Raw genomic sequence first — 12,433 nt, forward strand, 5'->3', positions numbered from 1 at the left:
GCTGAAAAGTCGGGTTAAATTTGGTTGGTTGGGCCAGCAAAAACAGCCATCCAGCCAAGACACATACCATTGACTTTCAAATACTGTTAGATACTACTGTTCAACGTGCATCATTCCTTGTCTATCTCACATTGAGTGCATGACCCACACCCATCTGAAGAGTGAGCACTTTATTTATTTATTTTTTTACATTTATAACCTCCTCCCCTCTTTCCACAACCTCGGCTGCAGTTGAATCAGGCTGCTAATATCAACCTTCAAAGTTTTACAATCAATTCCCCATGCTTCCCATCAGCTGTACTTGTGTCCCCCAGGTCCACAGGCTGGAATGCAAGGGAACAGATACAAGAGAACAGCCATCAGCCTCTCTTCCCATATTTTTCCTAGACAGGTGCTTGACCATACAGATCATTACCATATAAAAGCTGAGGCAAGAGGACATTCACTTTACACAGGCAAAGAACATATGTAAGGGCTATTAAGTTGGATATATTGCATCAGTTTGTTGTGAAATTCAGGGGTGTTTTTTTTTTTGTTGTTGTTGTTGGTTGTGTGTTTTTTTTTGGCTCACATATTATGTTCTCTGATCCCCAGGTACTATTTCAACGTCACTAAGCAATTGCATGCCTTGGTGTCTGCAGTCATCACTTCTTACGTGTTGTGGTAAAAAGAATATGTACTTCCTCAAGAAAAGGAAGTGGTCTCACCTTCCACATTTTTGCTGTAACTCTTCAGCTGGTGGGAGAAAAAGGGAATCAGACTACTGTACAGAGTCTAAAATCAGCTGTGAAACAGAAAGGAAATTCACTTCAGTAATACCCTTTTCTGAAACTCACATGAAAGACAGAAATAACTGCATTTCTTGAAGTGCTGAAGCTTCATTTCTCTACACAGTACATTGTGCATATTCCTGAAAGATTTTCAAAACATACAGCATTAGAAATTGAGATAAGAAGTAAAAGCTAGATTTTCTTGTTCAGTTTTGTTTTATTAGCATATGAAGCTTTCTTATTTATTGAAAAAACACACTGCAGGTTTACAACATCACTACAATGAATAGTTTCTTTGAAAAATATATAAAATAAAAAATGACTTTCTCAGGTGAAATAGATAATGATTACTTGGACAAATCCAAGGATTCCTCTTACAAACTGTCACTTAAACCTTCTCCATATTTTGTATACATGTAGCCTTTTTTTCCCCACAAAACAAAAGGAACTATCCACAAAACCCAGCTGCCTCAGCAACAAAACAGAAATTGAGCATAAGCACTGTTAAGTCTTTACTTGTTACTGTGCTAAGCAAAATATTTGTCCATATGTATCAATGACAGTAAACTCTGCTGGCAGAGGCTGAAACAGACCTTGCTAGTTTTATGTAGAAAATACATATGTCCATACAGGTAAAAAGTTTTCATCTCCTATGAATCAGGTTTTATAATTTCACATGAACTCAGTAAGGAAGTGATAAAAAATCCCTCAGATATGTTATCAAAACGTCCTGCTTCTACCTTCCTCTTGATGGAAGCATTCAAAGTTGTAGTGAAAATATTTAACATTTGCCTTTTAATCGGATTAAACTTTGAAGTTTATGATATTATGTAACCAGTCTCATCTATTGAAAATAGGATGGATTTTTAAAACATGACTTGCTTATTGCTCCTGATACTATTTTCATTGAGTAAGATGAGTGACACGAGGAATATGAAGACACTCATCTTCATTCAGTTTTTACTGTTACTGTTCAATTCTCACACGTAACATGGTGGTGCTCAGCTTGAAAGCAACAATTTCTGTGATTTCATTGTTTTGACTGGAAAATGGAAAACTAACAGAAACATGTTTCTAAAGAGTACAAAAATCCTGGAAAAATAAGCTTGTAATAAATTTGACCTAAGGAGCTGCCAACTCGCTTTTCAGTAAGGTCAGTCATAATTGTTTTGAAACCCAAAATAGACTATGGATCAGCTCTGATGGAGAGGGTATCTTTGTTATATTACCCATTTCTAAAAGGTCACTGTGAGAAAGAAGCATATGTAACAGGAAAGCATACATTCGCTTTACGCTCCTCTGAGCTCTCCTGGGTATCTGCTCAAACAGCAACACTGTTGGGAATGCGGTCTGGGGAAAGGTAATAGTAAGGGAGCTTTTTGCTCTTGTTGCGCTCGGTGATGGTGCTGACAATCTCATCCAGATTCTTGCGGAATTTTGCCATGGCCTCTTTCACCGGCTTCTCCACAAAGTGTTCATCTGGGTACATGCCTAGAAACAGCTAATTGGAAAACACCAAGAAATCATGCTTTGAGATTTAAAACAAAACAAAAAAGCAAAATACTGTTCTGTCTTAATGTTACCTCACCCAGTAGAACACACACCCCGAGCTCAGGAATGCTACTGTTAGGTACAATCACTATTAACCTAGCCTACAGTAGCACTGACAGTGAAAGGTGCTGTCCTGTTCTCCCTCCCACCCTGGTTGCTGCTTCTCATCCTTGCATGTCTCTGTCTACAATGCTGGTACAGGTGATTATTTGGAACCATCTCTACCTGCAAGGAACTGATCCACTCAAAAAATCAGCACTTTTTTTTTTTTTTAAGGTTAGTGGTCAGCCAGAGCAGATTCCCAAGCCAGATCCCTGCAGAGCCACTCAAACAGTTGTGCTGCTAAAGGAAGGAGCAGCATGGGAGGGGAATGAACAGCCAGGGATGAGAAAAGATGACAACTGCTTCTTTGAATGACAGTGAAAGTTACTTCTGACTTAAAACTGTCCTTTGAAGTTCAGCCGTACAGTTGCTTTGGTCAGTTTGGATTCTAAGGGTGAGCGGATAGGTAACTATTTCCCATAAGACTACCCATACTACTAGCTTCTCAGCTGAGATCTGCTTTATCCTTAGAGAGAAACTTCAAATCAAGTACCCTCTCGCCTGTATCTTCCATTTAAGGACTTCAAAACATGACATCCAGATACAGCCCTTGGGTGAGACAACCTACAATCATTTTACATGAGGGAAATGTCTATAGACCATGCCAACAAAGCTTCCTACAGTTTTGTTTTTTTTTGCAGTCCACATCAGCCAGGCACAAGCCACAGCTCTACTGCACATGGCACTGGGGCAGATTTTCCAAATGGACAGGACACGAAGGGACAAAGAGTGCCAATAGCTTCTCTACCAGCTCTACTGGGGCAAGGACTGAAGAAAACGCTTGTGCCCCAGCAACTCTCTTCCTCCCACACCAGCATCCTTACTCGGTAACCCCATGCCTGAGTTTAGAAACTTTCATCTTGGCTGAAACACAGCTTCAGAATAAAAATGACTTCTTGCTCAGAGCTGGCTTGTATCTGTCAGAACAAGGGCAAACCCACACATCTCCTCATGCTGAATTCAAACACAGAGCCAGGAGCAGCATTACAGTCTCATGCAGACACGGGGTCTTGCCATGGTCCCTGGGGTCTCACCTACATCCACCAGGAGAAGGGAAGTTGACTTACTTCATTGTCCTGGAATTGGCTCAAGGCCCAGACAGCTCCAAGATGCCAACAAGAACGTCCCCTGTCTGGCAGGCTCTCCACTATCTGCTCGATGGTGACTGTTCCCTTTTGTGTCGGAGGAGGGCAGCGCATTGTTGGTGGGGCGTTGGGAATCCAGGAACACCAGTCATACTGCACAAGGCAAGAAAGCACATTGGAAAGCTATAGTGGCTGGTTGCCATTTAGGAACATTGCACAGAAAATTTTAAGTCTTGGCCCTGGGGATTTTGTTTCTGTAATATGAGCCCCTCAAGAAAGAGAAGATACTCAGTACTGTGGTAAAACAAGCCTGCAGTTTTTGTTGTGTTTTGAGGAGATTTTTTTTTTCCCCCAGTCATAATGCATCTTCTTAGATCCCCAGATTTGCTGATAATCTTTGTTACTGGGGTTGTGATTCCAGTACCACATCTCTGAGCTTACATGCGCACTTCCTGCTGGGGCACTGTCAAACCAGGGCTCTGGTTTCCTGACAGGCACCCACTCAGAGGGAGACATGGCCACAAGCCAGCGTTTCCTTGCCAGGCTACTGGGGAAAGGTGGTTGGAGAAGCAGCTGATGGTGAATATGGCATATGGATATGCTGAGCACCAGACTGGGAACTCAGTCTCACTCCTGGGCTGCTCCAATGTTGTGGAATGGTGGTGCTTCATTTTATTTTGCCTGAGATATGACCCTGAGTTTTGCTGTCATCTGAGATGCTGCAGTTATCTTTACCCCTTCTTTTCCAAGTAGTTTTTCATTATTTTCATACATATTCCCTGCCATGCCTGATGCTAAGTCCCATTTCAGCTGGGTGCCATGCTTACACTGTTCTCAGTCTGTTTCCACACTGCACAGCCATCTCCTCAGACCTCTCTCCCTGCCATTTTTTTCCTATGGCTGAAGACCCTTTTGCTGACAAGCTGAATAACCTCTGCATGCCAAACTCCCTCTCTCAGTCTCTGAAGAGAGGATTGCATGTAACGGTGGATTTGAAGCAAACAGTTGCAGAGATCCCCAGTCACTGTTGTGGCACAGGAACAGCGTGGGTTCATTTAACACCTGGCTCTAGACCTGCTCTGGGGGCTTCTGAGCTGTAGGGGAGGACAGGAGGGTCAGCATGGGAGAGTGATGTAGGGTATGTTTGGGAAAAAGGGTCTTCTTGCATATCTGTGAGGTTATCTGTGCCTGAAGCCAGAATATGTACCAAAGAAAGCTCTGTGCAAAAGAGATTGACAAAGAGATTTGCTTCTGGCTGTGAAGTCTGTTTTCCAAAATGCTTTGATGCTAGGAGAAACAGCATTTGAAAAGCAGACTGCCACTATAATTTCAGGGTGGATATGTGTCAGTGAAGGGATAACACAGACTATCAGCATATGACACGTTAAGCGTCACAGAGAAATTGCCAGTTGGATCACAAACGTGAGAAATGAGCAGCAATGCCCTATCTGTGCACTGGGAATATTAAGCATGTAGCTGCTTTTAAAAACCTGACCATAAACAATCAAAAAAAGCCAAGATCCTCAGGGATATAAGGATATACTGCTTACAACAGCTACTCATGGTAGTCACCCATGCATGCCCTCATGGAAAATGCAAAGCAAAGCCACTTAGTGTAACTCTTTGCATTTTGTTGCATCTTGAGCCACAGACTACCAGCACACACCCAGGCAGTTCAGGTGATGTCTGGAAGGTATGGGGCTGTGATAGCCAGATTATGCACCTGAACCCTTCAGCATTTCTGAAATGGGTCTTAGCAACCTGTTTAAATGCTTTACAAACAAACAAACAACAAAAAAACTGTTCCCCATAATAAAAGTTAAATATAAAATAATATAGAAATTATAGCCCCCAAACTTGAGCTTTGGTACCTACTTAAGATTCAGAATGTCTTTCTCAAAATAATTACAAAAGCCTCCAAAACAATTGTTTCCTTCATTGGTCCTTGCACAACCTTCACAGGGATATGCAGTTGCCCTGCAGTTATTTTGGCCAGGAAGAACTATGTAAAGCTGTTCATCTACTAACAAGCACTTCTCAGACCTTGCCCCAGTAGATGCATCTCCCAGACCAGAAAGAAGAACAGTCTTCCCAGAAATTCCTACCTGTCCAAAATTCACAGCTGCATGCTGGGCTGATGTGGTGAATATTATCACTGTGAGATATTCTGCTAGCTTCTCGCGTGTCTTGATCATCTTAGGAAACCCTGAATGACAGAGAAGAAGTAACTGAAGTAACCCCAGCCATGAAATAATCCAGTTACACAGTAGCACTCAGCGAGTCAAAAACATGAGTTAGAGAACCAGCAACTGTCACTGAAAAGCAGGGCATTCTCTTTCTGACTCTGCTATGGTTCTGCCACGTGTTCTATCAGGAGTTATTCAACATGTCTGCATCCTGGCTGTGCAGCCATAAAAACAGAGTGATCCTACCTTACCCCATTCAGCTTTGTGAGGCATCACTACTGCTTGCAAAGCATGGGGCATTCCTTAAGGGAAAGGCAAAGCGCAATTATACCTTTAGAATATATGGTATTCCCTGTCCTCTCACCCTACCTACCCTGCAGCAAGGAACCCAGAGAGTCCACAGGGCAGGGGCCTCAGGTGCTCCCTTTTTCTTCCATCTGCAATGCAAGCAGGGAAAGTTCACGCCAAGGAGCAACTGTGCGTGCTTGTGTTTGTAAAGGTCCGAGGCTCAGCAACCAAGCGTTCTGTAAGAACGAGTGCAGGGAGAGCTTATTTGCTGAAAAGGGAAGTGAGGAAATGAGAACTTCTGAAACAGAAACAGCAGAATGAGGAACAGAAATAATTGCATCAAGGTGTCTTTGAGAGAAGAATAATGAAACAGCTATACAAAAAGGAAGAAAGGAATAGTCGGGTACAAAGGAAATATTTTGTCATCAAAGCACACTCAAGCCTGCGTCTCTCCTATCCTCATTACATCATGGTCCTGTGTTCCTTCCCCTGTCGCTGTCCCAGCCCAGCATGACCACAGGCCCCAGGATACCTAGAGAGCTGACAGCATCCTGGGGTGAGCTGCCTCTGCCCAGCCTGCCTGTGCCTGCTGCTGCCACATCTCCACCATGAACCAGATGCAGATGTGAACTCAACCTGACAGGGGCAAGAGGACATGATAACTCCGGCCAGCCACCAAACCCAAAGAGGAGAGGATATACCATTGCTTCTTACACCCTCCTATCCTCAGCACACTGTGCTCGTCTTTCAAAGGGGCTCAGCATGCTCCCAGACAGAGCAGTGCTCCCTGGGCACAAGTGGAGACTGGAAAGGGAGTCTAGGGTGCAACAGCACCCCCCATTTATGCCCGTCCTGTTCTTTACAAACCCAGACAGGTCACCCTACTCTCTCTGACCCAATCCTTTGGGTGGCAGCAGTGCAGCCAAGTGATATTGCAGGCCTGGAAATTTTCCTACCTATAGTAGCAGTCCTGCTGCCAGTGGTACTTGTACTGTCCCACTCCAGCTGTAGCCCTGGACAGGCTTGCTACTTGTCCCCTGTCCAGATGCTAAGGTCAAGCATAAAGTTCCTACTAGCAGGCTATTTAAGCCCTAAGAGACAGCTGGAGAAATTAAAATGATAATAACGAGGTATCATTCAAGCCTGTACTTGTCCAGGCATGTAGGCTCCAGGAGGTTGTTAAAATGAATGGGAACATCAGAGTTTTGCCTGGAGTTCTCACATATAAATATATGTGCATGTAATGCCAAAGCAATCTGACACAGATCACCAGCCAAAAGGTGTTTCCAGATTTAAGTCAGTCAGGACACTATGAAGAATCTCCACCCACATGCATTAGCTCCTGAAAATCCTCTTGGACAAAATATGTGGGTGGAAGAAAATAACATGTTGAAGAAAAGGCTGGAGAGTATTAACTTATGTGGAAGAACAGGGCCATATTAGAGGTGAGAGCTCCTACAGTCAAGTAACGGTTTGCAAGAAATGAGAGGCAGCAAGAGGAGACAGCAAAAGAAAACACCTCTAACCAATTATGAGAATTATTCCCTTCTCTTGAAGGGAAAAGAATAGCTTGGCCACAACTAGTAAGCTAAACAAATGCGAAGTGCAGCATGACAGTTCTGGAGAGGTTCTTACTTGTTATTAGATGTAAGCTTTGTAAGGGAGGATTCAATGGGGTATCACTGCTCCTCAGGATTTCTATCACAATCTGTCTGGTGGTGCCAACAACACAAAGACAGCCCCTCCCCTGACAAGCTTACAGCCTCAACAGAGAAGATCAAAGATCCAATCCCCCATGTAAAGAGAGATTACATGTGTTGCCCAAGCTTATGGTGAGAATCTGTGGAAGAGGAATGAGTAGTTTCCTGAGGGAGGGAAGGAGGACCTGATCCAGGGTCTCTCCCACAAAACTGCGAGTCTTTGGGCCAAAGGAGAGGCTCTCCAACAGTTGAAGATGTGCTGTGCAAACAGCCTTGCTGTCACTAGTGACCTGACAAGCTGCAGACCTGGCCAGGTACATTACCTGCAGCCTTCACGCCCCTCATCCCGTACATGTAAATGTCCTTGACGAAGGCTTGGAGTTCCACATCCTCACACACCACCTCGTCGGTCTCGTAGTAGATGTGAATCACATCCTCTGCAAAACTGCGGATAGAGGAACAAATGAACAAGACGAAACGAAAAGCGGAAAGAAAGCCTGCCACTCCCGAAGGCCTTCTGCTGAGCTTGCAGAGAGGATGGACACTGCATGAAGAATAAGGGAGGGAAGAGCAGGACTCAACATGCTCCCAAAAGCAGTGGCAGTGCAGTCATTTCTAATTGCAGCATCATTCCTGCTCCACCAAAAAGGCTCTAGACCATACTCTATACCCTGACCAGTTCCAGTGCTTCCCTGAGCTCCTTACTCTCTTACTTGAGCTTTGCTCCTGCCCAGACCTCTTCCTCATGTCCATGTCCGTCACTTAGCACAGACTTCTGTGCATTCTATATGTGGCTCTTGCACTGCAAGCAAGGGTTCCCAAGCTGTGATATGGGGGACACTCCAAAGCTGCTCCTGAATATCGTTCAGACAGCCCATCTCCTCCTACCACAAGGTGCTTTTCTACTACCACATGTACTTTTTACAAAACTCAGGTGGTACGCTCTAAAGTGGAGGTGGCCCAGGATATTACTGCTAGGGACAAAAACAGGGGCTAGAGCTTCTTCCCATGCCCACAACACACAGCAGACATCTCCTTGCTGTTCAGTCCCTCTTCTCACAATCCCTCCTTTTATACAGCCTGCCCATGCTAACTCCCCTCTGGGAGAAAAGCTCTGAAAACACTAAGATAACAGAAACGCTTCTGGAAGCAGTGAAAACAGAAAAGCCTGATTTCCTGCAGATGTGCATCTCATGATTAAATGTGCTGTGCTGAGAAATTCTGTTAGCTCTGCAGGTACCTATAATCTCTTTCTAAATATTTTGACAACAACTCCTAGGGTGAAACATTTGACTGCAGAAGCTTACTGATGAGATTAAGAACTGTTATCCAATCCAGACTTCTCTTCTAATAAGCTATCAATTTGTAGTTATTTGGAGACCTTCACAAACCTGTATGTGGTTTCTGTTAGCCAACCAAATCAAAAATTGTTGTGGAGGCAGACAGACAAATAACTGCACAAACAGAAAGGATTTTAGTAATTTTTGCTTCCATTGGAAACCAAATAAAAAGAAAAATCCTGCAACATGCAGAGATAAAGCTGCCCTGCCTGACCTGTGCCTCCGTCACCTGGCATCTGTGCCAAATGCATACAGAAGGTAATCCTTGTCTTATGCAGCAGCAACACTTTAGCCCCCCTTCCATGCAAACACAAATTGGATATGAAGTGTAGATAAGGTCTTTGGGAAGGAATATTTTTTGCCAAGATCTGCAGTTAGATCAGAAAAAAAAAAAGCTGACTATCAGAGATTTAAAAATTTGCTGTGTGACCCTCAGTGTTTCTAGAGGGACAGACTTAGCACTTTTCTTAAGGCTAAACCACCTACCTCCTATGAAGCGATGGTGGAGACAGAAGTTATTTCATCAAAAGAGTGGAGACTGACACCCCTTCAGAGTGTCTTCAGGGGCATCACACACCCTAAAGGGCACTGCTCACACAGATTTGTGGTGACCAGATGCATGACTGTGGACTCAGGGGTCTGGACATCATGTGCTCTAAAGAGCATTACTCACACCATTTATAAACCAAATACTTAATGAAGAATCTCTCAATCACATCTGAGGCAGAGTAATACCTTCCTCCAGCTAAATTAACACATACAAGCAATCAAACTAAATTGAGTTAAGCACTGTCTGGTATTTGAAAAGGCATCATATCTCAGTTAGCACTAGAAAACACAGGAAAGAGAAGAGTGGCAGGAACAAACACACACAGGCAGGGAAACTCCATCAAGAAAACAACCACAGAAAAGTTATAATTTCCTTTTCCCTCAAATGGGCACTTAACAATTGCAGGAAATATCGCAAGATAACACCTTGCCAAGACACAGAAAAAGCGTATGAGGCAAAGATATAACCAACACTCTACTTCATGTACACAAATGATCTGATTTTTACTGAACATGCTTTTCAAAGGCCACAGGATCAGAAACAGCTGTATACTTAGCAAGCAACATACATGGTGTAAAACCACATTGCTTGTTAAATGAAATGCCATTGGAGAATAACTTTTTTTAAAAAAGCAGTCCATTCTGATTTACGATTTCAGTTCCAAAAAGGAGCTATGTTTGCATGGCAGCCTTGCAGGACCTCTCCAGATTCAGAATTGCTGCCCTTCCTGGCAAAACCTGGGTCTTGCAATTTTAAGGCATTTTAAGAAAGTTGTTCAAATTGGTTAATGGATAGTTTACTGGATTTCAAAACACAGCTCTCTCATGCAAGCCACACTTGTACTTCTGCTTCCACAAGAACCCTGATAAGCTCATATGCGTAGCTCAGACAGACCACTGGGTTTTCTCCTGGCTCATGCATAGCTAAAAAAATACTAGTTAAATTCCCTTTGCAAGGCAAAGCTCCAATTCACTAACCCTGTTAAATCCTATAGAATTCCTATTTCAGGGCTTCTGAAATACAGAACGCAAGAAAACAGGGCTGAAAAGAGCAGTCTTTCAAGAGTGTGTGCTTCATTATATATTTTTTCTTCAGATGAGATGCAAGCTACAAATATGGCTGTCAGACTCCAGCACAGTACAAGCTCAAAACTAGGCGGAAGACTTTGCAGGTAAGGGACTGTTTATCAGTTGCTCAGCTGTCCCTTACAAAAGTAAACCTGAGAGAAGCAGCAAACACAGAATAGGAAACCCAGCAGGAGCTGTGAACTAATAAGTGTTTTTAGAGATGGGTTCACAACACCCCATGTGATGTCATTTATTCCCTGCCCTGTGGCAGGATCATCTTTACCTACACCATTCCTCCAAGTTCTTTATTTAAAATGGTATTGGAAGCCCCCACATTTGAGGACCTCACAGGCTCTTCAGATGAGCTCTTCCAGTGCTCCTCTCTATCAAATAGTTATTTGTCCGAAGTCTAGCAAACATCATCTTTGTTGTAATTTTAGCCTTTAATTTCTTTTCCACTACAGACAAAGGGAAGAATTCTTTCTAGAAACATTTAACCCTTCTGAATAGCCCTCCCTCAATCTTCTCTCCTCTAGACGTAAACAATGCTAACTCTGAATTTCTCATTTTTCCCCTCCAGACTCTGTACCATCAGCCCCAAACTTTCCAAAACCACACTGTTCACTTTGTGGTTTGGGTCTTGTTGCTGCCACGCCACTGCTACTGTTTGACATACTGCTGGTTTTGCCTCTCCACTTCCTCAGGGGACGGATGTCTGTCTGTGAGGGAAGGCACACTGTGTTCACAGGTCCTCCCAGCTCTGCTATGGCAGGATTGAGTCCACACACTCTTTTCCAACCACACACAGTTCCTGATGACCAAATTCAGTGTGGAGTGGTGGTACCAGCATGTCACTCAAGAACAGAACAGGGAGGGATGTTGACAGCCTTTGGCCTGTGAGGTCGTATGTGAGCAGTTGCGATGTGGGCACTGATGTGTTAATGATTCTGTGGGACACATGAAAGGACAAACTGGAGTTTCCTAGCAAAGGTCTATACCTGAAGAAGTAAAATCTGAAGGGAAGAACCACCACAGACAAGTTACAATTCACATGTACAGCAGATGCATTAGATGCTGGGCATTACACATCTATTCCAATGAAAACATTCAAACCAAATGCAACAGAGAGGAGTGCAAGGCAGCAGCTAGTATAACCTACTGATCCCCTGTTGCACCTTTACTGCCCAGTGCAGGCATTACCAAGAGACATGCCGGTGCCATGTTCACAAGGCTGTGATAAAGAGCAAAGTGTGCAGTGAGAAAACAGAGTTGTCCCTGTGGGACAGTGACTTTATTGGCTCTTTCCAGAACCACAGTCTCTTACCTCTTTATAGCCTCCCAGACTTTAATGCCATCATCCCGATAATAGTAGTAGGGGATATCCTCTTTGCTGTCCATCCCTTTAGCTTTGATCTCATCAGGGAAGCAGAGTGAGCTGTAAGTCAGATCCTTCATTGCTTTCTGAACCATTTGTACATGTCCTCCTCCACCTGTAGCATTTGCCTGCAGGAAGAATGGCAAGACATGAACATAGATAATGTTTTCTTCATGTTGAGGTTGGCTTTCCAAACCCCCAGGAGATGGCAGTCAACATTGGTGAATCTGTTTTTACCAGCAGAAAAGCACACTTCCACACACAAAAAGTACCAAACTGCAGAGGTCCAGGATTGGACATTCAGATTTCACACAGTTCTGAACTGGTGACTTTGAGGTGAAAGATACCATCTTTAGCACAACAGGAAATGAATTCACCACCTCTGTGTCTCAAATGATGCTGGTTATGTTTCCCTTTTA

General features: G+C 43.6%; 1 protein-coding gene across 1 annotated transcript in view; it reads right to left on the minus strand.

Annotated features, from left to right (window-relative positions):
• Positions 1 to 963: 963 nt before the first annotated feature.
• The window catches only part of ALOX5 (arachidonate 5-lipoxygenase), a 30,143-nt gene continuing 18,673 nt past the window's right edge, over positions 964 to 12,433 (minus strand). Inside the window, exons 10-14 of the mRNA XM_068688464.1 lie at positions 11,964 to 12,142; positions 8,006 to 8,127; positions 5,614 to 5,714; positions 3,491 to 3,661; positions 964 to 2,271 (exon numbers count right to left, since the gene is read on the minus strand). Coding sequence (XP_068544565.1) covers positions 2,092 to 2,271; positions 3,491 to 3,661; positions 5,614 to 5,714; positions 8,006 to 8,127; positions 11,964 to 12,142 — 753 coding nt within the window. The 3' untranslated portion in view covers positions 964 to 2,091. The remainder of the gene's footprint in view (positions 2,272 to 3,490; positions 3,662 to 5,613; positions 5,715 to 8,005; positions 8,128 to 11,963; positions 12,143 to 12,433) is intronic.

This window comes from Anas acuta, chromosome 7 (assembly GCF_963932015.1).
Source record: "Anas acuta chromosome 7, bAnaAcu1.1, whole genome shotgun sequence".
NCBI lineage: Eukaryota > Metazoa > Chordata > Aves > Anseriformes > Anatidae > Anas > Anas acuta.